This window comes from Felis catus, chromosome C1 (assembly GCF_018350175.1).
Source record: "Felis catus isolate Fca126 chromosome C1, F.catus_Fca126_mat1.0, whole genome shotgun sequence".
NCBI classification, from domain to species: Eukaryota; Metazoa; Chordata; class Mammalia; order Carnivora; family Felidae; genus Felis; species Felis catus.
This window is the reverse complement of record NC_058375.1, coordinates 193,463,060-193,490,863: the sequence shown is the minus strand read 5'-3', so window position 1 is coordinate 193,490,863 and position 27,804 is coordinate 193,463,060. Positions and strand designations below refer to the sequence as shown.

At 42.1% G+C, this 27,804-nt stretch overlaps 1 protein-coding gene across 6 annotated transcripts; it reads left to right on the top strand.

Annotated features, from left to right (window-relative positions):
* CC1H2orf80 (chromosome C1 C2orf80 homolog) lies at positions 1-27,804 on the top strand. Of its 6 annotated transcripts, XM_019838554.3 has the most exons (11): positions 1-112; positions 2,704-2,833; positions 4,598-4,679; positions 6,733-6,815; positions 8,405-8,492; positions 9,168-9,239; positions 20,233-20,320; positions 21,103-21,221; positions 23,150-23,183; positions 24,076-24,132; positions 27,332-27,804. In XM_019838554.3, the coding sequence occupies exons 2-11, from the start codon at positions 2,793-2,795 to the stop codon at positions 27,406-27,408; spliced, it is 741 nt and encodes a 246-aa protein (XP_019694113.1). In that variant the 5' UTR covers positions 1-112; positions 2,704-2,792; the 3' UTR covers positions 27,409-27,804. The 6 variants fall into 6 exon arrangements, with proteins under 6 accessions (XP_019694113.1, XP_019694116.1, XP_019694117.1 ...); XM_019838557.3 differs by lacking the exon at positions 9,168-9,239; XM_019838558.3 differs by lacking the exon at positions 23,150-23,183.

The window sequence follows — 27,804 nt, the reverse complement described above, 5'->3', positions numbered from 1 at the left end:
CATGTGTTTTCCTGATGTCTGTGAGCACCAGCCCAAGACGATGATGTTCAATGCTCCAGCACGCCTCCAGAAGCAGGGAGAGAACAAAAGCACCAGAATCCGTCTCTGGTTGGTAAGAGATTCTGAAAGGGGAATTTATTAAGGGCTGGGCACCTAATAGAACACAATCTGAGAGTCCTGTATCATAGCTATAGGGGTGCAGGGAGGGGATCTGCATGGAGTATACAGATATTTACAGATATTCAGGGCATGATATTCTTACAGAGTATGTGGGCTGTGACTTCTGGGGGGTTTCTTTCTATGAAACAGCTAATGCCTGAGACAGCTAACATCTTTCCATTAGACCCTTTGTGTGTATTTCCAGCCAGAGTCTTGGTTTTTGTTAAAGCTCTGTAGACAGAAAAGAAGAATGACTGGCTGAATTCAAATTTAAACCAAATAGTCTATGCAAACGGCCCCCTTTCAACCACACAGAGCTACTCAATGTACGAAGTCACTGAACTCTACAGCTAGAAGGGACCTCTCCAATCATTCAATGACTGTTTTGCAGAAGAGGAAATAGAAAAACACAGAGAGATAAATTCACTTGTCCAAGGTGACACAGCTAGCTGATAGCCTTACTAGGTCTTTGGACCTCCCGGGGGTGAGGCTCGCTCATATTTTTAAGATTTAAACCTTTGTTTATTATGCCACGTTGAATGGCGTTGGGGAGGGTGGTCCAAGGGGAAGTTATCACAGTGGGCAAGAAATGCATATTTTATAATTTAAGTCTGAAATTCTAAGGGCTGGCTCAGAATTACAAACAAGAATGGGTTAAAGCAAATGCTAAGTCTTTTGCTTTTTAAGAAAGCATCAAAGCTAAGGGAGCCTATCTGCCCCCTTGTGAACGAATTGAAATAAGACAAATGTTCGGCCGACAAATGCGTTTCCAACTCAGTGAATTAGAAGAATCATAATTTGTGCTAGCCTTTGTGAAGTTTCGAGCGGTAGGGTGAAAAATGCTCTTGGTGATATTAACCAGGCCCATCATTTTTTAGACAACACCTGAGACTGGAATGCAGAAGACCCAAGAAGCTTGGCCACAGCCATGCCAGTCGGTCAGTGGTACAGCAGACACTACATCCTGGCATCTGGCCTCCCCCGTCCAGTGCTTTTCCTTCTCTCGGTTATGAGGTCCCCTCTCTGGCTTATAGTATTCTCTCCCACTTGACTCTCCTAGAGAGCTATATTACTGTCTATACAGTTCATTCGTTTCCTGTGGAATGTTCCTACTTTGTTCTCCCCCTTTTATCTTTTCCACATCCCATCCAAGACTGAAGCAGATGCAGTGGCAGCAAGAATGGTCCAAAATAGTTAATTTGGTCTGGTGAAGAATTCATGTAAATTAAGGACATCCTGTCTTCTCTCTGCTTATTGTTAGAGAGCTGAATCAAATCAAGCATCATGTTTAATGTAGTTTACAGACTACACTTTTTCCCAGAAGTTTCTAAAGTTTTATTCAAACCGTACTTAGGGTGGCAATTTAAAAACACATGCACAATTTCAAAAGCACAGAAGGTAATATGATGAACACCTATAGATTCATCTTCCCAGAGTCAGCAAACGCTAACATTTTTTTATATTCGTTCTCAGGGTTCTCCAGAGAAACAGAGCATATATGTATATATGCATAATGTATATACATGTACAAGAGAAATTTCCTGTAAAGAATTGGCTCACATGATTGTGGTGGCTTGGCCAGTCCAAAATCTGAAGGGGTAGCTGGCAGGCTGGAGACTCGGAGGAGAGTTCTTCTGGCAGAATTTTTTCTTATTTGGGAGGAATCAATCTTTCTTCTATCCAAGCCTTCAACTGATTGGATGAGGCCCATTCACATAATGGAGGGTAATCTGCTCAACTCAAAGTTGATCGATTTAAGCGTCAAGCTCATACAAAAAAATACCTTCACAGAAACACCCAGCATAATTTTTGACCAAATATATGGGCACAGTGGCCCAGCCAAGCTGACACATAAAAGTAACCATCACAATTTGCTTTCCATCTTGTTTAAGAAATAAAACATTGTGGACATAGTTGATATTCTACTTATACCTCTCCTTAGATGTCCCATTTAAAAGTGATGATTTTTTTAATAAACTCCTTTTTGTGACCTCAAATGCCTTCTGATGCCATCACCTAAACTCCAGTTTCTGGCTCAATGTGGAGATAAGAATTGAAGACACGGCCTCACCTTTGCCATGATGATGTATTCTTTCCAGGACCCACCGGCCATAGGAATTTGTACACAGGTTCTATAGAAAACTCCATTATGAGCCATTGTACCAAGGTGGATTCACTGGGAGTCACTGTGTGGAATGCACACAGAACTCACATGTTCAGATCACAGCATGTTTGGATGTTTCTGTCCAAATAGTCTCATCTACTATTACATGAGCCATGACTATTTTACTTGCTTATTTATTGCAAGGATAAGTAAATGGTGAATGTTGGGAAACTTGGAAAGAATAAGAGGTGTCAGACAAATTCAAGGTACAGTGCACCGCCCTCCCACCCCCAAGCCAGTTTAATTCCAACCTGGAACCGGCTGGATAAGAGGCCTGAGCTCTGCACACTCCCGGATCCCTTCCAGAGTCTAGGACTCCATGACTGGTATTTGGAGTGATAGCATCCCTAACTCAAATTCTCTCTGATTTGCTGCTGTAGCTTGTAGGCTCAAAGAGGCTGACTCTTCCCCAAGGATATCAGGGGCAGTGTAAGCTACAGATATCTGCTCATCTGGACAAGCCTTAATCATGGAAAGAAAGCTCCTAAAGAAGGAAATGAAAAAACTCCTGTAAGTATGATTGAGAATAAGCTTTCGTTCATTACACTCGGCATTTGGTGGGTTTCAGGTCATCTATGGTTTGGATATTGGCAGAGGGTAAAAATCTAAGAGAAGAATGGATTCCTGCACTGTAGGAGAAAGCTAGATGATCTGGCTTCTGCGTCCTGCCTGAGAAGCCTCACGTGTGGTGCAAAGCAGGATGCTGACTCTCTTGGGAGAGATGTTTCTGCCAAGACCGTGCACTGCACATCCGAGGCATCCCCATTCTGGAACCTGACAGCTGAACCCCCAGGCCAGGCTGTCTCTACTGGACAGGGCGTGCCTTTGAAAGTGCCCTGCCAGGAACACAGGCGAGATTTCTGCAAAATGTGCCCAAAGGTACATTTATAAGTGTAGCCTGCCTCTTTCATTGTTAGTCTTATCAACTAAATAATTCATCTCCTTGTTCTTGCCATTTGAACTTAAAAAAAAAGCCAAGTTCTCCCATGGAAAAATCTTTTTTCTCCTATGGTAGCTTTTCTATGATTTGGTACTTTGTTAAGAGGTTGGTGAAAATCACGGACCATATGAAAAGGGGAGAAAAGGCTGTTCTGTTTCATATATATTATAGGCACAACAATAATATCCTTTTTATCAAAGTTCTTATCACAGTCTTCATCCAATGTCCTTTCTCTACCTACTAAGATAATTATGTTTTAACAAGTCCTTAAGAAATACTGGAATAAAATATGTAGGACTACACATAATTACATGTATGGGCTTGGAAGCCAACGTAATAATAATAATAATAATAATAATAATAATAATAAAAACCTCTTATCAAGAATGTCAATTCCTCCGTGTAGAACTGGCATTTCAAAACTGATATAAGTATAATTTTATATCTAAAGAATACATTTAGGCTACTTTAAATAAATTGCCTTGGAATTAGCAAAAATTTGAGAATTTTTTTTAAATCTTAGCCTAGTGACTCAGAACTTTAAGAAACCAGACACAAACTTACCACCCCCAGCCCCCACCCCACCCCACCCCACCCCCCACAGTAACTTGCCCATAGTGCTTGGTAAAGACCTTGAAAACAGAACTGGCCTTATGTAAAAGTGTGCAGATAGACCCGGGGAGCCAGAATCCTTTTTCCTTATCAGGTCCCTCTGGCTCTTCTCCCTGGGGGGCTGGGGGGGGGGGGGGCGGTAAACCACTTTCTCCTTTCCTGCCAGGACCCCTCATTAAAATCACTGGCAGGGAAGTATCGCACAGGACACACTAAAAGTGGAATTTCTGGTAGGCTTTTCTGTATAACTCCTCCTCAGGATATTTGCTTTCTAATGGGGGAAAAGGGGCCTTAGGGCGAGAGAATACATCCATACAGAATATCACAGAGCTGGAATTTTTCAACTGTGGACATTCTGCCTGAGTTTAACACAGGCAGCAAGGGAATCTTTGTTTTAAACAGTAGATCTCAATCCTTTGGGTTTTGTAAAACCTTTTCTGCGTGTGGGAATTTGTGACGCAGCCCCGCCTCCTGCTTTCCCATGAATCCTGTTCCGACTACGGGAGTCTTATTTTTAGAGAAATGTGAGGTAAGCTCATAGTGGTTGAACATTTAAACCTGCACCGTTGCAGAATTGCCTTTTAACTCAAAGTGAATATTAGCTGAGCTACCAGAGCTCTTGGGTTTTGGTGGGGGAGGGGAGGCACTGGAAAGAGCGCGCTTCGGCAAACTGAGCTCCCCTCTCCTTCCCAATGGTTCAATGCTGCTCTCTTGCTTTTAAGGGGAGATTATATTGGCATCAGACTTCGGGAAAATGAATTTGACCCAAAAGGAAGAAGGCAACTCACCTTTCTAGATGATATGGTAAAGAAAGGCATGCCGACGCAAGTCACATTTGTGTTTTTTTGTGTTCAGGGGACAGAGCTAGGACCTAATGTATATCCTAAATAAGCCTAATCTTGATCCTCCCATAGTCTCCTCATCCTAGAGTCCTCCACACGGTCTTTTCGACTCATTACACTGAAAGCAAAAATAACGAGAAAGTCCAAGTTATAAGACTCTTTGCTCTTGGCTATTTCTCTCCTAGAAAAGATTAAAAAGCAAAATGGATGCAAAGTTAAACGTTACATACATGTTGTTCAACAATTTTTTTGACAAAATAAGTTATGCAGTTCTCTAGTTTTATTTATTTATTTATTTATTTACTTATTTACCGTTTGCATTCATGGAGAAAACCAAAGAATGGAATAATCAAAATCCTTCATCATTGTTAATGTTGAAGTTCAGATTCATGTTCTGTAATGAAAGTTCCCTTCACGGAAATTATGTAAAGGCCTAATTCACAAGAAATTAGTAAATCCTCAGCTTCTTTATGCTTACCAGTTTGCACTATTAAGGAAGAAAGGATGTGTCCCTGCCCTACCCTCTGTCCCTGCCTGACTTCCCTAGAGCTGAATAAGCAGTTAGGCCTGGTGTTCTAAAGTACATCTCTGTGCACATGTTAAATGGGGAACTTAAATCGATCAGATAAGTGCTTTCAAACTTTAATGTGGTCTCATCGCAAGGCCCTTTTGATTCCGGAAGTTGGGGGTGCAGTGGCTGGGGAATTTGTATTTGTAACGAGCAAACAGGCCACGCCCACACAGCTAGTCCTGCATCAACCTTTCCATTAGGTTTCAACCACCAATCACAGTTCTTTTTGCTGTTGTTGTTCACTCTCTAGTTTTGTTTAGTCACTGGAAGAAGTAAGTACAGTTGACCCTTGATTTGACCCCAGATTTGAACTGTGTGGGTCCACTTATGCACAGAATTTTTTAAATAAATACAGTACAATACTGTAAATGTATTTTCTGTTATGATTTTCTTAATCAACTTTTCTCTAGCTTACTGTATTATAAGAATGCAATATATAATATATACAACATATAAAATATGTGTTGATTGACAGTTTATGTTACTGGTAAAATTTCCAGTCCATAGCAGGCTATTCACAGTACACAGATTTTAGACTGCAGGGGTGGGTGGGTCTAATCCCTGGGTGTTCAAGGGTCAACTGTACATTGTTTTGAAAAGGTTAGAACCTTAGAACCCATCTAAAACCCCGAAAACAAAACCAACCTTCCCTTTTCTGAAGGGGGGCGGGGTAGAGAGAGGAGAAAGAATATTTGGATGGGGACAAGGTGAATATGCTTAGAAATTACCAGGAAAAGATGGTCAGCAGGCAAGGAATGAACATTTGAAGTGCTCCTCAGCTTTTTACTGCATACTAGACTCTTAGCAAGCCACTCATTGGGGTCTACCTCTAGTCTTTTGCTCATGCTGGTCCCTCCACCCTCGAGTCCTCCACCTGTCGAAATTCTCTTCATACTTCAAGCCCCAGCTCCACCAGGGCCCTCTCTCTGAAGCCTCCCGGGATCTCTGTGACACCCCAGGTGGACACACCACTTCCCTGGTGCCCCTGGGAGCACATTTCTGACGTTCTGTTCACAGAATTCAAAATTGTTCTCTGAGGCCCTCTTCCCCCCACCTTCACTTTTTTCTATGTTAAAATTTGAGGACAGTGAGGTGCTGAAAACATCAATTGCTTACCCGAAGATATACCATGAGTTGTTGGCAATACCTAGATTTGAACCCAGATTCCCTGATTCCCAGTTTCCTTCCAAGAATCCACCCTTTCTTTTCCTGTCACCATAAATCAAAAACAAAAATCAGTTCTAGTGAGAGGTAAATGTAATGACCGAAGATCCCTAAATATTTCTGTCTGGGAATCAAGTTACTGGACATAGCTGATGATCCTCACCTTTGTGGATGTGACAATGTAGTAGAATAGGCTTAGCAGTGCCATTGTCATTGGGTCCAGGGAGTGCTTCGGCCAATGTCTAAGCCCATCCCTTTTCTGTCTGCTTCCCGCTCCCAGGCACACTATGACTTGGCCATCAATGTTGCTTTGCAATGGCTGGATCACTTGGAAGACTTCACTTGGCTGGAGTGGGAGAAAGTGTAAGTGGAAATGGTTTCTTTCTTTCTTTCTTTCTTTCTTTCTTTCTTCTTCTTTCTCTTTCTTTCTTTCAAATGTATAACTATGATTAGTGATAGAGAAAACTTCTATCTGGCATCATCCACCATGAGGCACTCTGATTTGAAAATACTGCAAGGTGGGGAGCCTGGGTGGTTCAGTCAATTGACGGTCCAATTTCGGCTCAGGTTATGATCTCACAGTTCATGGGTTCAAGCCCCCATCGGGCTCACTGCTGTCAGTACAGAACCTGCTTCAGATCCTCTGTCCCCATCTTTCACACTCCTCCCCTGCTCACATGAACGCTCTCTCTCTCTTTCTCTCTCAAAAATAAATAAACATTAAAAAAAAAAAACCATTGAAAACACTGCAGGGTGAGTATCCATCCCTTTCCAGCTAGAAACCTGAAGAAACCCTATAGTTGTCAACTTGGAGAACTCATATACTTGTTTGTATATTTTGTATCTACGCATTGGTTTCTGTCGGATGAAGATCCTTCTCCCACATAATGTTCTGTCTTAGAAATATGGGCCATACTTTACTGTGCCCATGCCATGATTTTTAAAACGGTCAATTCTGTGGGTAAAGGCTCTTTCTAAGGACTCTCAAACACAATTTCTTAAGCATTTAGCTAAATATCTACCTGGGCTGAGGTGTTTGAATTACAGCTGTGTCAATCCTTTCTAGGATTATTGGCATTTTCTGCCATGTTTGCCAGGCAGACCCACTCAACTGATTAAAAATAAGGAACTAATGAAGACAGGATTGAATAGCTTATTCCAGAGGCCAGTTATTTTTTCTGTTCCATTGCCTTAGAACACACACCTTGTCCTGGCTCACTGTATCAGTTAGGGTTTAGTTGTAATAATCAGAAAATCCAGACTTAAGCCTCACCCCCCAAAAGAGGAGGGAAGAAGGAATTTATTAACTTTGCATTTGAAAAGTCCATGAGTCGGTCTGCATTAGGCAGGGGTTAATTCAAAACTCAAATCGTGTCATCAGGATTTACTTCTGGACTATTTCCTCTGGGTGGACATTATTCTTAATTTCAGCCCATTTTATTGCAACATCCAGTCCAAAGGAGAATAGATTTTTTAAAAAAATCACAGGATTGTGTCTCAATTGTGCCTCAGCCCCTGATTTGTCTGGAGGTGGAGGGTGGGGGGCATGGAATACACTGACTAGCTTAGTCCACAGTGTTTTACCCTTGGAATCTAGGGGTGTTCATGGCTTCCCTAGAAGCACATAGGCTTACAGTGGGTAAAGCAGTTCCCTCCATCAAGAAGGGGAAGAGGATACGGGTTGGCAAAACCATAAGCGTCCACCATAGTGGCCAATGGTTGCTAGCTGTGAAAACATGGACCAATGAAGGCAAATTCATCACCATTGTTGGAAGATTCAGAATTCTAAGTGTGTACTTTACTGAGAGCAGATTCACCACATTAATTTTGTAAATAGATGCATAACACATGGCCATTGGAGATTACTTATGGATTATTATTATAAACTTAATAGATGTCCAAAAAACCCAAAAATAAACCTTCCATTGTTATTTACTCCTATTCCCCCTTAGGAAAATGCCATTTCATGGCAGACCCACATATCCAAACCGGAAAGAAAGAGAAGCAATGATTTTATCATCTTACGCTGGAATCTTAATGGTAAGGTAAAGAACACTGTTTGCATATATGGGGATTTTATATTTACTTATGTGCATTTTGATATTAATGCATATTTATTTTATTTTTCAACCGCTCTTCCTAAATGCTTAAGGTTTACTAATATTAAATGTTCCGGTTTTATTTTATTTATTTATTTATTTATTTTTAATTTTTTTTCAACGTTTTTTATTTATTTTTGGGACAGAGAGAGACAGAGCATGAACGGGGGAGGGACAGAAAGAGAGGGAGACACAGAATCAGAAACAGGCTCCAGGCTCTGAGCCATCAGCCCAGAGCCCAACGCGGGGCTCGAACCCACGGACCGCGAGATCGTGACCTGGCTGAAGTCGGACGCTTAACCGACTGCGCCACCCAGGCGCCTCTAAATGTTCCGGTTTTAAAGATACAGTAAAAAGTCTTTTATGCCTATATGGTATTGTGAAAACCTTCATTTAAAAGGCAAAAAAAAAAAAAAAAAAAAACCAGAATGAAAGACATAAATAATTGGATACAGGTGATTCTGATTCACCTGCTTATTCAGAAATTACTTATTTAGTGCCCATGCTATCCAGGCATGATGCTGTACATGTTGGAGCTACAATTGCTTTGTGTCGTAATAAAAGAAAAACCATGACATGATAATACAGTTGTTGGTTCTGTTGTTTTTTTTAACAGAACAGTCTCCCAGTTGAGGAAGTCTTTAAAATGTATGGAGCCGATTCTTCTACCAATTCTGGGGCCACCAAGGTAGGGGAGACCCGAGACTATCAATAAGAGGAAATTTTAGAGAGGATTTCTTTATTTTTATACATTCATAATGGATTTTTAACATTGTCAACTGCATGAAATAACAGTTGTTAATCGAAACATACAAAACCAGAGGGGACCACGTCTTACCTGGCTCATAAAGGTTTGTAAAATGCTTTCCTCACATGAGGGCTGTGTTCATAAGGACAAATGTGTTTTGCGTAAGGCTACGTAGAGGCAGCAAATAGGTCGCCAGGCTGAGTCTAGATTCTGCCTCTGTCTCTGGTGAACAGAATCTCTCGCTTACTCTGTAATGCACGTTTGGCAAGCCCAAGAAATCCCCTTGCATGATGCACCAGAACATCCAGAACTCAGGCAAGATGTGCAAGGTTTGTTCTCGTGATACATTCTGTAGTTTGCTGCTGCCACACTTCTTCTTGCGAGACTCCTTTAATCACAACAGTAGACGCGGCAGTTATCACAATTCCAGTGACCTGAGTTCTGACACCTCTTCTACAGAGTCCTCGGTCCTTGCCTTCTTTGATCTCTTCCATATACTGATCTAAAAAAAAATTTGTTTTTTTTAGAATGGTGAATGGTCTTTACAGCCAATTCAGTTTTTGCTACTTATGGATGTATGGACATTTAGTAAGCATTAAACAAGAGGTGCTATTTAGATGTGAACTACCTGTTTACCTTTAGATACCTGTAGAAAATGGATGAGGAAAGGGGGATGTGCAGTGGGAGTGAGGGACAACCCACACCCACATACCCAGCCCTCTGCTCACACGATCACTGTGGTTGCCCCCACCAGCATTTGGCAGGGAGGCCAGGGCAGGGGCAGGGCTATGGTCACAGAAAAGCCGCCCCCCCCCCCCGCCCCGTTCTTTACCTGCAGACCATACAGCAAATCAAGAACTCACCATGTCCAGCTTAAGAGTCAAGCATTTACAAAAAGAAAGAAAAAAGGAAAAAAAAAATCAAGCATTTACTAAGAAGTGTTGTAATTTGAATCCCACTGTCTCATCACCTTAATCCATATGTAAACTGGCTCTAGTTCTGAGACTCAAGTTCCCTTGATCACAGAGGAAGTCAGCACCTTTTCTCTGATCACTCTAGCTTCAACTACATTGATTGATTGATTGATTGATTGATTCATTCATTCATTCAATATGGTTGTAGGTGCAAGGGATATAATGGTGATTGAATCAGGCAAGATTACTTTTCTCATGGGTTTTATAGCTTGTACCAGACCTGACATTCTACCTGGTTGAGATAAAGCCACTCTGTGCCCAGTTTTCCTCAGAGACCAAGCTGTTTTTGGTTTTTAAAGAAAGCCCAACCCTTTTGGTTCTTTAGAGAGCCAAGCAAACCATAATGCTTCATTCCTGCTGGGTTTTTTTTTTTTTTTTTCCCCTGCAGTTTTCTCCCTTTCAGGCTGCCCTCTTTCCCCCTTTCCCCAATACCCCCAACACATACACATTAATATCTCAGCTTAACGCTTTCCTTTTAGCCATTGTGCTTTTCCTTATCTTCCGGTGCCTTGGAACAGCTAGGCAGTCATCAGGCACTGATTGGTTGGTCTCACTCAAATGGCCAAAGGGCAAATATAAAAAAATCACATCCTGGAGGGGATGGCCCTATGAACCTTTCTACTTTTGGCTGGGTTATCAATTAAGAAGGTTTGCAAACATGGGTGCCTGAGTAGCTCAGGCCAGGTTCCTTTCAAAGGGCCAGAACAGGAAGTCATGCTGTTTAGAGGAAGGCTGGCCAATTTCTATCTATACGTCTGGTCTTTCACTTTTTCAGTAAAAGAGACTTTATTGTGCACCTTCTCTGTTTGGTTATACACAGTCTCTGTCCTCACAATGGACAATGGGTGACCAGTAACAAAAAGCCCAGATGTGCACATGGACTACATAATGACCAACTCGGAAGGGAAATAGATAATATGGTCATGGAGGGGGCGTTCCTTCAAAGGTCTGCATCTATTTATTGTTACAGGATCTGTCAGCTCATTTATTGGTTTGTACAGGAAAGGCAGCTTGTGTAGGGGTTAAGCATGAGGATTCTAAAGCTAGACTGCCTGGGTGTGAACCCATGCCCCACCAGCTCCAGGCAGAGTGGTCTTGGGTAAGTCATCTGAGTTCCTTTAGCCTCAATTTCATCGTAAGAACTGGGACAAGAAAATGGGATTGTTGCGGGAAATGAGGTGAATTAGTAAAGCCCCTAGTGCTGGGCACATGGTAACCTCAGTAACTATAGTTAAGGTTCTGGTACTTGGGATTTGGGTATTCGATTTCCTCTATGTTCCTATAAATCAGGGTTTCTCGGGGCGCCTGGGTGGTGCAGTCGGTTAAGCGTCCAACTTCAGCTAGGTCACGATCTCGCGGTCCGTGAGTTCGAGCCCCGTGTCAGGCTCTGGGCTGATGGCTCAGAGCCTGGAGCCTGTTTCCGATTCTGTGTCTCCCTCTCTCTCTGCCCATCCCCCGTTCATGCTCTGTCTCTCTCTGTCCCAAAAATAAAATAAACGTTGAAAAAAAAATTAAAAAAAAAATCAGGGTTTCTCAATATTTCAGGCCAGATAATTCTTTGTTGTGTGTGTAGGGCTGTCCTGTGCATTGTCGATGTCTAGCAGTATCTCTGGCCTCTACCCTTTAGATGCCAATAACTTGCCCCAGTGTGATAACCAGAAATGTCTCTTGGCTTTGCCAAATGTCCCTTCAGAAGCAAAATCACAGCTAGTTGAGAACCACTGCTCTAAATATTCAAAAATTAAAAAGCTCATCAAGCATCCATATATATTATTAACACAATATAAACTTTGCCTATTTTAGACACCAAATGATCACAAAGGGTATGATACCATTTGAGCTACAATAAAAAAGTCTGAGGATCCTCTACCCTTGTGGACCTCACAAGCTCCTCCCAGCTGCAAGAATGCCCACCCAGGCCTTTCTATTGTGGCTTTATATCAGCTCAACTCAGGGACCTCCTCCACATCTTATTTAAAAAATTAGTAGAACCCTCAATGGAGATGTAGCATTTCAAAGATTAAAGTGGAAGAGCTATTTTAAAACAGTCTTTCAGAGGTGCCTGGGTGGCTCAGTCGGTTAAGTGCCAGACTTCGGCTCAGGTCATGATCTCGTGGTTCATGAGTTCGAGCCCTGCATCGGGCTGTGTGCTGACAGCTCAGAGCCTGGAGCCTGTTTCAGATTCTGTGTCTCCCTGTCTCTGCTCCTCCGCTGCTCGCACTGTCTCCCTCTCAAAAATAAATAAAAACATTAAAAAAAAAAGTCTTTCAAGGTTCAACATAATTTCAAAAAATTGATTTAACTAGATGAGGTTGTTCAAAAGAAGTTATTGACAAAGATTCTTCTGGAATTACTGCATATACCTGAATAAACTTTTTTGAGTTGTTTTAAATGTTTATTTATTTATTTTGAGAGAAAGAGAGAGCGAGCCCGTGCACACTTGCAAGCCAGGGAGGGGCAGAGAGAGAGAGAGAGAGAGAGAGAGAATCCTAAGCAGGTTCAGCACTCAGTGCAGAGCCCCACACGGGGCTCCATCTCACAACTGGGAGATCGTGACCTGAGTCGAAATCCAGAGTGGGATGATTAACCGACTGAGCCACTCAGGCGCCCCTATCTGAATAAACCTTGATTCCTTTGGATAAAATGTCTCCTAGACAACAGCTAAAATCCTCCCCAAGCAAGAGCTTAAAGCCCTGTTGAATACTAATCAGATTATGTAAATTTCTGGCCACTAGAATTGGCTACAGTATATAGTGGGTTGTGCAAAGGCTTGATGGTTTTCTTCAGGAGTATTTGCTGCCACCTGGTGACAGAAAGGCATCATAGGCCCAGTATTGTTCTATCAATTATCCTCAGGTTCTATTCTTGATAGGGAGCTGTTATTTAATGACAGGGAGCCATTTTTCTGCTGAGGGCCTTGGACCTATAGAAAAAAAATCAAGTGAAGGTCTCACACCAATGACAGTTATTTACAATTACTTTAGATAAATATAAAATAGCCTACTTGATTTTAAACTAAAAAAAAAAAAAAAAAGGAGCATAAATCTGCCTTCAACAAAGCAAGCCAGCAACAAAAACATTCCTCAGCTCCATTTCTCAGAGAAAGAGGAAAAAAGGAAGGGGAGGCAGAGAGAGTAAAAATCAGTGCAACCGAGACAGGAGAAAGACGAGGAGAGGTGGTAGAGAACATCGGAACCTCTCTGCTTTCCTTCTCTCTTCCTGTAGCCACACCCCAGAGTCTGACCCGCCATCGCTTAACTGCATCCAAAGTTCAAAGCATGCTCTTCAGAGATTGGTGTCCAGTCCCCGCTCTGTCCCTTACCAGCTGTGTGGCCTTGGATAAGTTATTAACTTCCCCGATTCTCAATATCCCTATGTGTAAATATGCATGATTCCACTTACCCAACCCTGCTAGGTCATTCTGAGCATTCATATTAGGTGCATGATGCTGGCACAGGGTGGGGGGCCTTCAACACACTCAGGATGGTCAGCCTCCTTCCCCCCACCCCTCGGAGTCCATTGACAGCAGTCTGATTTCTCCGCAGCAGGCCCATCTTCCACCCTCAGACCCGTTCGCAGCCCCAACCTCAGGCACTCACCACAATAATCCGCCAAGTGTCTTCTCTTCCTGACCCAGCCTGAATCATACAAAAATGAAAAAGTGTTTTCATGATAAAGACAGGGACCTACTACGTTTATACAAAAGTTCAGTATTGGCAGATCTTCTTGATGGGAGATTGAAAACCACGCTTTCAATATCCATGATGTCCAAATGAATACTCACAATAAATGTTGAATGTATAAAGGCCAAGCAAACAACAGATCTGCCAAGTGGATGAAATTGGATGTATCAACCATTTGGGAGCTCTCCCTGCCCCTACCCTTCCTTTTGCTCCAGGCTTCCACTATCTTGAATCACGAGTTTATCATTTTCTTTTCTTTCTAGTTTGACCGCATATACATGTCTAATCAATGTATCGTTTACTTCTGCATATTCTTTGAATTTGATATCAGTAATATAAAAGACAGTCTTCGTAAATAGAGCAAATGTTTTATTCCTTTTATCATTCAACGCTATGCTGCACAAATTCATCCCTGTTGTTACACACAGTTTATTTTCACTGCGGATAGTATTCCGCTGTAGAAGAGTATGCCACCGTTTATTTATATATTCTTCCATTATAGACATTGGGATGATTTCTGTGATATGTCTCTTTGTGTACAGTAAAAGAATTTATTTATTTGTTTCTTTATTTATTGAGAGAGAGCAAGAGAGAGTGCATGTGAGTGGGGGAGGGGCAGAGAGAGAGGAGGAGAGAGAATCCCAAGCAGGCCCCAGGCTGTCAGCACAGAGCCGGACTTGGGGCTTGATCTCACAACCGTGAGATCATGACGTGAGCCAAAATCAAGAGTCAGACACCTAACCGACTGAGCTGCCCAGGCGCCCCGCCCTTGTGTTCAGTGAAAGAGCTTCTGCGTGGTCTATAACTAGGTGTGAACCTGCTACGTCATAGGGATGTGCATCTTCAACTCTACATAAAGTCTAATTGCTTTCCGAAATGGTTGTACCAATTTACCCTTCTACCTGCAGTGTAGGTCATCTGCTTGCTGCTTTCGGGCTTTTTAAGCTTGTCCGTCTGTGAAGTGGCTGAGGTCTTAATTTACATTGTGGTCTTAATTTTCAGTCCTCTGATTATCAATGAGCAGCTATTTCTACGTTCTTCTTTTGTGAAGTGCCTGCTGAAAATCTTCTGTCCATTTTTTGTTTGTTTGTTTATTCTACTACAGGATATATAATCAGTCGAGTCCTGGATTTTCCAGTACTCTTCCTGTTTGAAATTTGCCGTTTCTCTTCACAGACATTAAAATGTTTGGGAAAGGGGCGCCTGGGTGGCGCAGTCGGTTAAGCGTCCGACTTCAGCCAGGTCACGATCTCGCGGTCCGTGAGTTCGAGCCCCGCGTCAGGCTCTGGGCTGATGGCTCAGAGCCTGGAGCCTGTTTCCGATTCTGTGTCTCCCTCTCTCTCTGCCCCTCCCCTGTTCATGCTCTGTCTCTCTCTGTCCCAAAAATAAATAAACGTTGAAAAAAAAAATTAAAATAAATAAATAAATAAAATAAAATGTTTGGGAAATACGATGTTGCCCCATCCCAAGCACATTTGAAAAACTTCTTGGACAGATCCAACTGTCATTCCAGACCACGTGCCCTGCTTTTACTTTGGAAAATATGATTGTCATACGCATATACCCGATCACTTTGACATCTAGAATCAGAAACTTTCCACCTTCTGTCTCAGTGATATCAGATGACATTTTAATAAGTTACTGCTCAAGGCTGAAAGAAAGGTTCGTGCAGATTCCTGTCTATGCTCTTCAGCCCTTAATGATGTATCCGGGGCCTTTCTTGTGCACATTCCTACGTGACACATCCCCATCTTCTCTCCCTCTTCATGCTTCCAGTTAGAAGAAACTCTCGTTGAATGTGCTTCGGACATAATATGGCACCTAAGGAGAACTTGAATCAAGAAATAAGAATTGCCATAATACTTCCACACTGACACGATGATGATATTAGGAAATAGCTTTAAAGGAAAAAAAGAATGTACAATCAACTCTAGGTTTAGGATTTAAATTTCATCCTACTTTGAAAATAATTTCTCATACAAACCACACAGGAAGCTATAGGAACTGCTTGCATGAGCCATCAGATTATCAGGACCATAGAATATTTGAGCTGGCAGTGACCTTTAAAATCATCAGGGTCTGTCTTCCCCAGTGGATAGGGAGCTAGAGCATGAAAAACATCAAGTCTTGAATCTTCAAAGGCATCGAGAACAATGTATAAGCCAGTTTTCTTTCTCTTATACCTGGCATATGTTGTTCTGAAGGGCCGTTCTCATAGCCATAATCGCCCCACCAATACGAATCCTCATTTTATTACTTTCTGTGTTTTAGGGCCATGTTTCTGAATAGATATCTACTTCTTGAAGACGGAGGCCGTCGCTTATGCTTATGTTTAATTTTTTACAATGCTGGATAGCAGGTATACTCTCTAAATATGTTAGCCATTTAAAAGAAGGCGGAGGTTTGGCTTTGATTTTCTTTTTCCTGTAGTGTACTTGTTTTCTATTTTTTTGGAATTCTTTATTATTTCATTCCTTCTCTTTTATTTGAGCAAATGTGCTCTTCTCTGTCCGGTTTAGGGCAGGGAGCTTAAATCATTGATTTTGAGCTTTTCTAATATATACACTTAAAGCTATAAATTTTTCTCTCTAAACATTTACTACTTTAATTGTATCCCTCTTATTTTGTTACAGATGTAGTTAAAGCAGGGATTTTGTTTCTCAAATAAACATATTTTCTAATTTTAAAAAAAGGAAAGCTGAGGTCAAATTTATTTTTTTAAGTTTATTTATTCATTTTGAGAAAGAGAAAGAAAGAGAGAGAGAGAGAGAGAGAGAGAGAGAGAGAGAATGAGTGAGAGAGGGGCAGACAGAGAGGGAGAGAGAATCTTTTTTAAAAAATTTTTTTTTCAACGTTTATTTATTTTGGGGACAGAGAGAGACAGAGCATGAACGGGGGAGGGGCAGAGAGAGAGGGAGACGCAGAATCGGAAACAGGCTCCAGGCTCTGAGCCATCAGCCCAGAGCCTGACGCGGGGCTCGAACTCACGGACCGCGAGATCGTGACCTGGCTGAAGTCGGACGCTTAACCGACTGCGCCACCCAGGCGCCCCGGGAGAGAGAATCTTAAGCAGGTTCCACACTGTCAGCACAGAGCCCGATGAGGGGCTCGAACCCACAAACTGTGAGATCATGACCTGAGCCGAAATCAAGGATCAGAAGCTTAACCTAGTGAGTCACCCAGGTGCTGCGAAAGCTGAGGTCAAATTTAGAAGGGCTCCTGCTTAGGTGGCTATAAACTATTCTGTCAACAAAGAGAACACAACCTCATTTATTATTTAATCCATGTTTTCTGTGTGATAATAACCAAAAACCTATAGTAATCGTGAAAACCAGAATCTGTTTCTCATGTGAAGGAGTCTGGAGGTGGGCAGATCAGGGCCACTACCAAGGTTCCACAGGGTGGTAAGGAACACAGGCTTCTCCTGGCTCTCCGCTCAGTTATTCTTATTGAAAATTGCAAAATAATACATAAATACAGTACCTTCCTTCACAAAAAAATACACCCCCAGGGCGCCTGGGTGACCCAGTCTGTTAGGTGTCCAACTCTTGATTTTCGTTCAGGTCATGATTTCACAGTTCATGAGCCTGAACCCTCCGTCAGGCTCCTTGCTGACAGTGTGGAACCCGCCTGGAATTCTCTCTCTCTCCCTCTCTCTCTCAAAATAAATAAACTTTAAAGAAAAATAAAATAAAATAAATAAAAAATAAAAACTATCCCCCCCCCCCCGCCAAATCCCACCTATGTATAAACCACACAATTATCTTAAACTCAAGTTCTCATGGAAATGAAGATTTCTACTTACTTTGAAGGAATACCAGTGATGTGGGAACTTGATCATTAAGAGTTTGGATGATAGGGTAGAAATGTTCTACTGACCTGGAAATCTAAAAATGGGTATTTATTTTATTGTCCTTCTCTTTCGGTATTTGCCTCAGTTATATATCATGTAAAAGTGTCCTATTGATGAAATGCCATATTTGTTGGAATGTACACATAAAGAGAATTGTATAATCACATCTTGCTCCTTAGAAATAAGAGTTCTGTAAATTCTGTAAATGTAATGCCTGAAGCTCTCTCGGTGAGAAAGCAGAAACTTGTTGGTCTTGCAGAGGGATATGAATTACTTCAGGCCTGCTGGCTCTGAGTAGTTATTTGTTATTAGTTATTTGATTAGTTATTTCCAGGCAGGATCCTGTAAAGGAAATGGTGGCCAAGTTGTTGCCCTGGGTAATTCACTACAATAGAGAGAGATGAGTCAGGGAGGAAGATGATGATTATCATGGTGATAACAAACATAAATAATAATTACTGTTGTCATTAATTTGAAAGCTAATATATGGTACTATGTGCCAAGCACTATTTTAAGTCCTTTACATATGTTAACTTTTCAATCCCTACCACAACCCTGTAAGGTCACTGCCGGTGTTATTATTATCACGTGAAGAAACAGGAGGAGTTAGGTGACAGGCCCAAGGTCACACATCTTGTAGATGGTGCAGCCTGCCTTCACAGCCAGCCAGGCTGAAACTAAAGTGTCTGCTCTTAACCACTATTGTTTGACTGGAATGGGAGTTATTCAACCAGCCAATGACACTTGAGGGCTTCCTCTCTAAGGCACTGGAGAGATAAGGTTAAATTAGCTAACTGGGCTCCCTGCTTCCACAGTCCAACCTGTTCTCCACACAGCAGCAGAGCTAAACCAGACCTGGTCAACCTACTGCTTAAACAAATGTCAGTGGCTTCCATTGATTCCTGGAATCGATGCAACGTAAGCTCCACACCATGGCCAACAAGGACCCAGGGCATCTGGCTCCTGCCTCCCTCCTCAGCCCCAGCTACAATTTCCCCTTTCTCGCCATGCTCTCGCCACCCTGGCTTCCTTTCTGTGTCTGGAAACACAGGTTATTCCAAGAGGACCTTCTCATTCCCTTTGCCCGGAGTACTCCTCTCCAGCTCTTCCCAGGGCCGTCGGCCACTCACTCTGGAAATCTCAGCTGAAACACTGCTTCCTTCTAGAGGCTTCCTCTGGCCACTCTGAAGTGGTGGCTATCCAGTCACTTGCTAGTACACCATCTTGTTTAATTAATGAAGCCCATCACCATGTAGCATTACCCTGGTTGTCTGATCATTTATTGTTTGTGATTCCTTACTCAGCTCCAGAAGGGCAGGAACCTGGTCTGTCTCAGTAACCACCGCTCCTAAAAGAGGGCCTGGCCTGTAGTAGGTGCTCAGTGAAAACTCACTGAAGGAATGAACGAATGAAGAGACAGTCCTAACCTTGAAGAAGTCCCCAGTGTAGAGCAGCAGACAGTGGGTTATGACTAAGTGCAGATATTACACACTGCGGCTCTTCTACGTGAGTGCATGCTTTGAGTTCACAGAGGAGTGAGTCAGTAATTCTGCCGGGGGGGGGGGGGTAAGGTGGGGGGTGGGGTGCCAGCATAGGAGAGTGGAGGTGGGAGACATCGGGGCGAGTTTCTCAGAAAAGGTGATATCTGAGCTCTAGCTCAATGGAAAAGGAGGAGCCTGTAGGCAGAAAAGGAGGGAATGGTTGTCCCAGGCAACTATGTGAGGAGCAGGGTCAGCGTGTGAACGAGCCTTCCGGGCAAAGGGGACCAAGCGCGGCAGCAAAGGCAGCAAATGAACGTGCATACGATGTGAGGCATGAGTTCCACCAGCAGACGTCCATGCTGTGTGAGGGGCCTACGGCTGCTTCAACAGACCAAGTGCCGCAACTCGCGGCTGTTAACGGCACAAAGTGTGTGCAGCTTTTAAAAACAGGACTGTTCTGGGGTGGCTCAGTCGGTTAAGCATTGGACTTTGGCTCAGGCCATATGATCTCACAGTTTGTGGGTTTGGGCTCCGCGTCGGGCTCTGTGTTGACAGCTCGGGGCCTGGGGCCTGCTTCGGATTCTGTGTCTCCCTCTTTCTCTGCCCCTCCCTTGCTCGCACTCTGTTTCTCTCTCTCTCTCTCTCTCTCTCTCAAAAATAAATAAACATTAAAAAAAATTTTTTAAGGGGCGCCTGGGTGGTTCAGTCAGTTTAGCGTCTGACTTAGGCTTAGGTCATGCTCTCGGAATTCGTGGGTTCGAGCCCAGTGACGGGCTCTGCACTGACAGCTTGGAGCCTGGAGCCTGCTTCACATTCTATGCCCCTCTCTCTCTCTCTCTGCCCCTCCCCTGCTTGTGCGCTTTCTCTCTCTCTGTCTCAAATGAATAAACATTAAATTTTTTTTTAATTTAAAAACTAAAAATAAGACTGCTTTCCTTTCAGGTTCCCCGAGCTCCACCTTTCCGCCTCTCCTTGCACCCCTTTGCCATGTTAACGGCACCCAAAGCAGCAGAATACGCCCGCAAACAGGGTAAGCCTGCTTACTTCCACCGCTTGAGAAATTTAAGTAAAACTAGGAGGTGAATACACAAAGTAAGGCCAAAGTTGTTATAGCAATAAGAGTCTTCTGTCCAGTTGAACAAAGAAAAAACAAACCAGAAGCATCTATGACTTAATTTCCCTTCATTTTATTTTTTTATTTTATTTTTTTTTCAACGTTTTTTATTTATTTTTGGGACAGAGAGAAACAGAGCATGAACGGGGGAGGGGCAGAGAGAGAGGGAGACACAGAATCGGAAACAGGCTCCAGGCTCCGAGCCATCAGCCCAGAGCCCGACGCGGGGCTCGAACTCACGGACCGCGAGATCGTGACCTGGCTGAAGTCGGACGCTTAACCGACTGAGCCACCCAGGCGCCCCAATTTCCCTTCATTTTATAGAAGTCAGAGAAGTCTTATTTCTCAGACCTTTTAGCATTGGGAGCAAAGCACTCTAATTTTTTTTTTTTTAATTCTTAAAAATGTTTTTAATCATTTTTGAGACAGAGACAGAGGGTGGGCGCAGAGAGAGAGGGAGACACAGAATCTGAAGCAGGCTCCAGGCTCCAAGCTGTCAGCACAGAATCTGACGTGGGGCGGGAACTCGTGAACCAGGAGATCATGACCTGAGGTGAAGTCGGACGCTTAATCGACTGAGCCACCCAGGCAGCCCTGGGAGCAAAGCACTCTAGAAGGGAAGAATCTAAAACCGTGGGTGGACTCATTTTTTCAAAAAAAGTTTCTTATACCGATACGGTTACTGCATGTGTCTCTAGGTGTCAAGTTAAGAAGGGGAGCAAACAAAAACGCCGCCAGCAGCTCTGCAAGGGAAGTACATGTCACAGCGTGGAAATCATCAAAAAATGTATCTTTGGACATCCAGCCCAAGAACAAAGTAGGTCTAAAAATGCAAATTGGACCAAACTGATAACGGAGAGTTTGGGCAGTATTTTACTTACATTGTGGTTAAAAGTCTAGCCTTTGGAGAGAGATGCTGTGGGTCTGAATATCAAGCCACTCCTTGCTGTGTGAAGCTGTGTGACTTCAGACAAGCTACTTAACCTCTCTGTGCCTTAGTTTCCCCCTCTACAAAACAGGAAAAATAAGGTTACCTACTGTCCAGGTTGTTGGGATGAGTAACTGGGATTATGCATTTTAAGAGATTAGATTAGTGCTTGGTGCAAAGTAAACCCTAAATAAATACTAGCCATTATTATCTTTTAGCACTTAAGAAATACTATTCACAAATTAATCAGCTGTTATTTTTTGATTCAAGTAAATGTGTTGAGGAGACTTATATGAATGCCTGTGTCCTAAGTGTTTCTCTTCTTGGTCCCTTTCACATTAATGAAAATTTATCTTTGCCTGCTTTGCATCTCTGCTGCTTCTGCCCTGTCCATCCGATTCCTGGCACGTTTATGCTGCAGAATTCAGAGAAAGGTCAGAGAGGCACTGGGCTGGAGAAAAAGGAAAAAGGCAAGCGAGTTCTTTGCCCTTCCCGCCCTGGCTCTTTACTGTAATGTGCAAAGTGAAAAGGAAATTTATAAAGACGTCAGGAAACCCAGTTGGTCAACATAATAAAAGCTGAGAGGGGAAAGAGTCAGATAAGTAAGTGGTACAGCTGGGCGTCTGGGATATTTTAGGGCTTTGCAGAATGAGGGACTATGGGTCAGGAGCAGAGCTATAAGCTAGGAAAAGGAAAGGGAATTTTGAAACTTGGTACACTGGATTATGAATTGGGTTTGCTTTCAGAAACACAAGTGAAAATTAAAATTTCTTTTTATGGGGCACCTGGGTGGCTCAGTCCCTTAAGCGTCTGACTCTCAGTTTCAGCTCAGGTCATGATCTCATGGTTTCGTGAGTTCAAGCCCCGCATGGGACTGACTCAGCACTGACAGTGCGGAGCCTGCTTCGGATTCTCTCTCTCTGCCTCTCCCCTGTGCATGCTGTCTCTCAAAAATAAATCAAGAAACTTAAAAAAATTACTTTAACAAAATAAAAAAAATTCATCTACTTTGGTTGCTGTACTGTTCATTTTTTAATGTGAATCTCTGAATAGACTGGACCACACAGGGCTCAGGATTTATTCAGGTTTTAGAGGCAAACTATTGGCTGGTAAGAAATGTATCCTTATCATAACAATTGCTTTAGGAACTGCCTGAATTCTTTGGTCATATCAGGGTTTTAAGAAGTGTTGTTCTGGGGCAGCTGGGTGGCTCAGTCGGTTGAGCTTCCGACTTCAGCTCAGGTCATGATCTCACGGTTCGTGGGTTCAAGCCCCGCATCCGGCTCTGTGCTGAGAGCTCGGAGCCTGGAGCCTGCTTCTGATTCTGTGTCTCACTCTCTCTCTCTGCCCCTCCCCTGCTCACGCTGTCTCTCTCTGTCTCTCAAAAATAAATAAATGTAAAAAAAAAATTAAAAAAAAAATAAGTGTTGTTCCAGTAACATAGCAATCCCACTATTGGGAAAGGTTTACTATATTGTTTTCTTTTAAAGATATTTGCTATAATGAGATTTAAAGACGTGGCTTTTCTAGAACCGTATCTGTGTTACTGAAGAACTATTTGAAGTAAGATGTGTGTGCTGTTGTTCTTTTTTTTTTTAATATGAGTTTGGAGATGGCAAGTTTTAGAAAGTAAAACAAAACAACAGGAAAAAAAGTAACAACTCCAGAAATAACACACAGATGTACACTCATGTATGCATGTGCACACACACACACACACACACACACACACACACACTGATATCTAGATGTTAAACTTAATTATGAAAAAGCAGATCTCTAAAACGGGAGTTCATAGGCCCATTTATGCATCTTAGGTGCCGAAAATCTGGCTCGCAAGACGACTCACTGGTATGTTTTTTTGAAAATACAATTTCATTTCCTGTGTGTTTTCTTCCACCGCCATTGAGGATTGTTGGCTTCTTGATGGAAGCAGATCTTTTCTTTCCTTATTATTTCCCACATGTATATATAGTGCTTTGCAAGCAGTGGATATTCAGGAATTATTGTTCATTACTGAATTGGCAATAAACTGCATTGTGCCGAGTGCTCTCAAACCACTGTGCTTTGTCTACACTGACCGACAGGCTCATTTCTAGGGACCAGCCGTTTCTATAGGCTAATTACTGCCTGTAAGCCCAGGAGTGCCCAAAAAATAAGTGCCCGTTTTGCAGTAGGTCCAGGTCTTGAGGTGGATCCCTTCCATAAAGTCCTGTTCTTGATAATCAAACAGCAGAAAACACATTTATGACTTTCGTTCATTCCTTTCCCTTTGTGTACATTAGGCATCTTTTCCAACTCCTGGGTAGTGTACTTTTTAAATTAGCTCAAAACATTATAATAGTAATATGTGCTTATAGTAAAACTTTCAAACAATACAGGAAATATAAACTGAAAAATAAAAGAATTCTGCCTTCCCCACACTCCTGTCCTCCTCAGAAATAACCACTGTTAATATCTCTTGTGATATTAAAATATTTGTTGTACATGTACATATAAATATACATATGTGTCCTATTGATTTGTTAGAAATAACAAAGAAATTAATGAAAGCAATATCTTTATTAAATGGAAAATATGCTTTCACAGTTTATTGCTTGAAGTTTTTCAAATTATCTATTTGAGCTTCCTAGTCTTTTTATCCATATGTTTTATGGATATTGTACCGTGTCTTTTAACTGGTGAACATTTACAACCTCAAGATAAAACGATGCCTCATTCAGAACTTTCTATTTATTTCCAGCCACAGAATTGCTTCATAAAGTAAGGGACAAGGAGAACATATATTTTTTTAATCCAGGTAATTTGGAAAATAGTTTTAAAGATTTCTTTTGTATTATATTGACATTGGTAATTCATTTCTTAATTTTTTTAATGTTTATTTTTGAGAGAGCGAGTGGGCAAAGGGCAGAGAGAGAGGGAGACAGAGAATCCCAAGCAAGGCTCCACACTGTCAGCGCAGAGCCCAATGCGGGGCTCAAACTCATGAAATGTGAGCTCGTGACTTGAGCCAAAATCAAGAGTTGGATGCTTAACCAACTGAGCCACCCAGGTGCTCCCCATTTCTTAGTCAAAATGAATATGGGCAACACCATACCCTAGAAAAGTGTTGACATTGAGCACATTACCAGGAAATGGATTCGGAATGGACAGGACCATACAAAAGAACTAGAAAACAGCATGCTATAATGATTAAGAGTATGGACTCCGGAGTCACACAGCTCAGAGTTGACTCTTGATTCTCCCATTTAATAACTGGAGTGAATTGTTAAGTGAATCCCTCTGTGCTTCATTTTCCCATTTATAAAGAGAGGATTACAGCGGTACCTATCTCATAAGGTCACTACAAGGACTGCCTATGTGGAAGGGCTGAGCAAAGTGCCGGGACCTAGCTAGCCAGAATACAAGTGCTTCCGTTCCTATCACTCCTGACAAAATCACAAGATCATGGACCGGAACAAGATACGGAGAGAGGGCAATTTGAGGGTTTCTGGTTTCTGGTTCCACACAGTTTAGAAACTGCCGCTCTCCTAACAAGTAAAAAGCTGAACAGGCTGAGAAATGAACTCCTCTTGGATCTGTAGGACAGGGGAGGTCAAAAGGCAAACCTCTGCCCCCAAAGGTTGGAGAGACAGACAGGTGGATACGGGAAGTTACGGTTTACGAGAGCAAAGACTCACAAGTGGAAGCTTCCAGGGATACAGCACTGGAGTATGAAAACCTCGACTGTAATTGGCAAATTACGGGAACCTCAGGGCAGACAACTCAGAGGGTTAACAACTCCAGGGGGACCAGTCATAGCAGGACACCCACAATATGGTGAAATTTACCTCCAGGAGCTCTGCAGGTTCTCACAGTAAGTATTGGAGAAAATTCCTTTCGTGCTTCCAGCATCAGGAGGAGAAAACGAATGATGTTTAAATACAGCACGCTGTTCTTCACCTGGCCTGCCCCAAGTGGAAACTAGTTAACTAGAACCTCACCTTCTGGGGTTTTAACAGAGCCCAGCTGACCAAAAGGAAGGGAAATACCAACTCCAGTTAGCTGTAGTCGTCTTGTCCCAGCTGGAGGAGAAGAAAAACTGAGAAACACTTGTGAGGCTCACAGTCCAGAAACACAGGCTCACCAAAGACTGCGTTCAAATCAGAGGACTATTGAACTATTCCCTCCCCAACCCCACACACACATCCCAGCACCACATCACTAAAGGCGTATTCAGAGAGTTCCTTTTGCCCAGTACATCATATCTAACTATCAAGAAAGAATGACAAGGTATAGTAAGATGCATAAAACATAATTGAAAGAGACAGAGCAAGCCTTACAAACAGATACGGCAGGGGATGTTGGCATTATCAGACCAGGAATTTAAAACAAATATGATTAATATGCTAAGAGCTCTAATAGGTAAGGAACACAGCATGCAAGAAGAGAGAGTGATGGAAGCAGAGAGGAGAAAATCCAAACTGTTAACTGGAGAATCCAGGTGGGGGCGTGTGTATCTTCATTGTATAAATATTTCAACTCTTCTGCATGAATGTCTTCATGATGAAATTATGAAGCAGAAAAAAAAAAGAAACGGTCAGAGTGGATCGAAAAACAAAACCTAGTTATGTGTCGTCTACTAGACACCCGCTTTAAATATAAAGGTACATATAGATTAACGATAAGTGGACAGACAAAATAAATCATGCCAGCACTAATCAAAAGCAAGGAAAAGCTGTACTAATTTCTGACAGAGCTGACTTCAAAGCAAGGAAAATTGTCAGGGATAAAGAAAGGCATTATAAAATGATAAAGGGGTCAATTCTCCGAGAAGACAATCCTTAACACGTGCACATGGGACAACAGAGCATCAAAGCACAGGAGGTAAAAACAGGTAAGGCTGCAAGGAGAAATCGCTGACTCCACTATCATAGCTGGAGACTTCAGCATCCCTTCATCAGAAATGGAGAGAGGGCGATTCAAGTTTAAATTCAAAGAAATATATTAACAATTCAAAACAATATAGTATAAGAAAAACACGCAACTGCTCAGGGGCAAAAAAGATTGATTTGCTCTGGGTACGGTTAGTCAAAAGAAGTATAACTTTTATTATTTATGTTTCTCTTTGGAAGTAATTTTGAGCTTGGAGGAAGTTTGCAAGAATGGCACAGATTCCTCATACACCTTTTACTCAGATTCACCAATTATTAGTGTTTTGCTCCATTAGCATTACCATTTTATCTGCCTCTGTCACTCTCTCTTCCTCTGTGTCTCTCTCTTTCTCTTGGTATATAGTACATAATTTTTTTAAGTTTATTTATTTATTTTGAGAGAGAGAGAGAGAGCATATTCATGCATGCCCACAGGTTGGGGAGGGACAGAGAGTGAGGGAGAAAGAATCCCATGCAAGCTCTTCCTTCTCAGTGTAGAGCCCAACCTGGGGGTCGATCTCATGAACCGTGAGATCATGACCTTAGCCGAAATCAAGAATTGGACACCTAACAGATTAAGCCACCCAGGTGCCTCCAAATTTGATATTTTTATATGATCTACCACCTATATATCAATTTTGTCAATTGACCCAATAATGTCCTTCTCTTTTTTAAAAATTTTAAAAAATGTTTATTTATTTTGTGCTGTCAGCCCAAAGCCTGATGTGGGGCTTGAACTCATCAATTGTGAGATCATGAGCTGAGCCAAAATGGAACACTCACCTGACTGAGCCACCCAGGTGGCCCAATAGTGTCCTTTTCTAAACATTTTTCCTTTCTGTCCAGGATTCAGTGTGGGATCCGATCCTGTATTTAGTTGAGACATATAACTCAATTTCCAAACCTCTCAGAACAATTCCATGGATATTCTTTTGTTCCTACATGTATTTTAATCCATCTTTGTCAGTAACTTAGTATTTGATATTTGACCTTAACTCCCTATAGACTGAAAGCTAATGTCTGTGTACATCTGAAACTGATGTGCTTGATACCAAAATCTTTTTTTATTTATTTTTGATTCTGCAGGTCACTTAGAAACATGGAATTGCACCACGAGAGTCTATAATACAGTCTCCAGGAGGGGAAAAGAAACATCATCTTAACACTGTAACTCTTGCCAGCACCGTTTTTCTTTATGGTTAGCTTTTGGTGCAAAGTTTGTTGAAGGGTTACTTTGGATGTTGGGCTTTCTTCTCTTAGAATCCTATTGTGTGGCTAGAGTGTGGTTTTTAAAAAAATGTATATCTTAAGCTACTTCGTTGTCACTGGAAGACGGCTGGTTGGAGAATTTCGAGACTATGTAGTATTTCTACGTCAGAACAGACTGGCTTTGCAGCAATGCCACAAGTGTTTAGCACTGAGTACTGCAGAGTGAGGGGGGTAGGAGGCAGCTTCCCGAAGTTTTGACCCCAAATCAAATTAATCTGTCATTCACTGCCCTTACTATGTTCTCCGATGGAGACATTTAAAATCCTTTCAATAAAGCAGTAAAAGAAAAA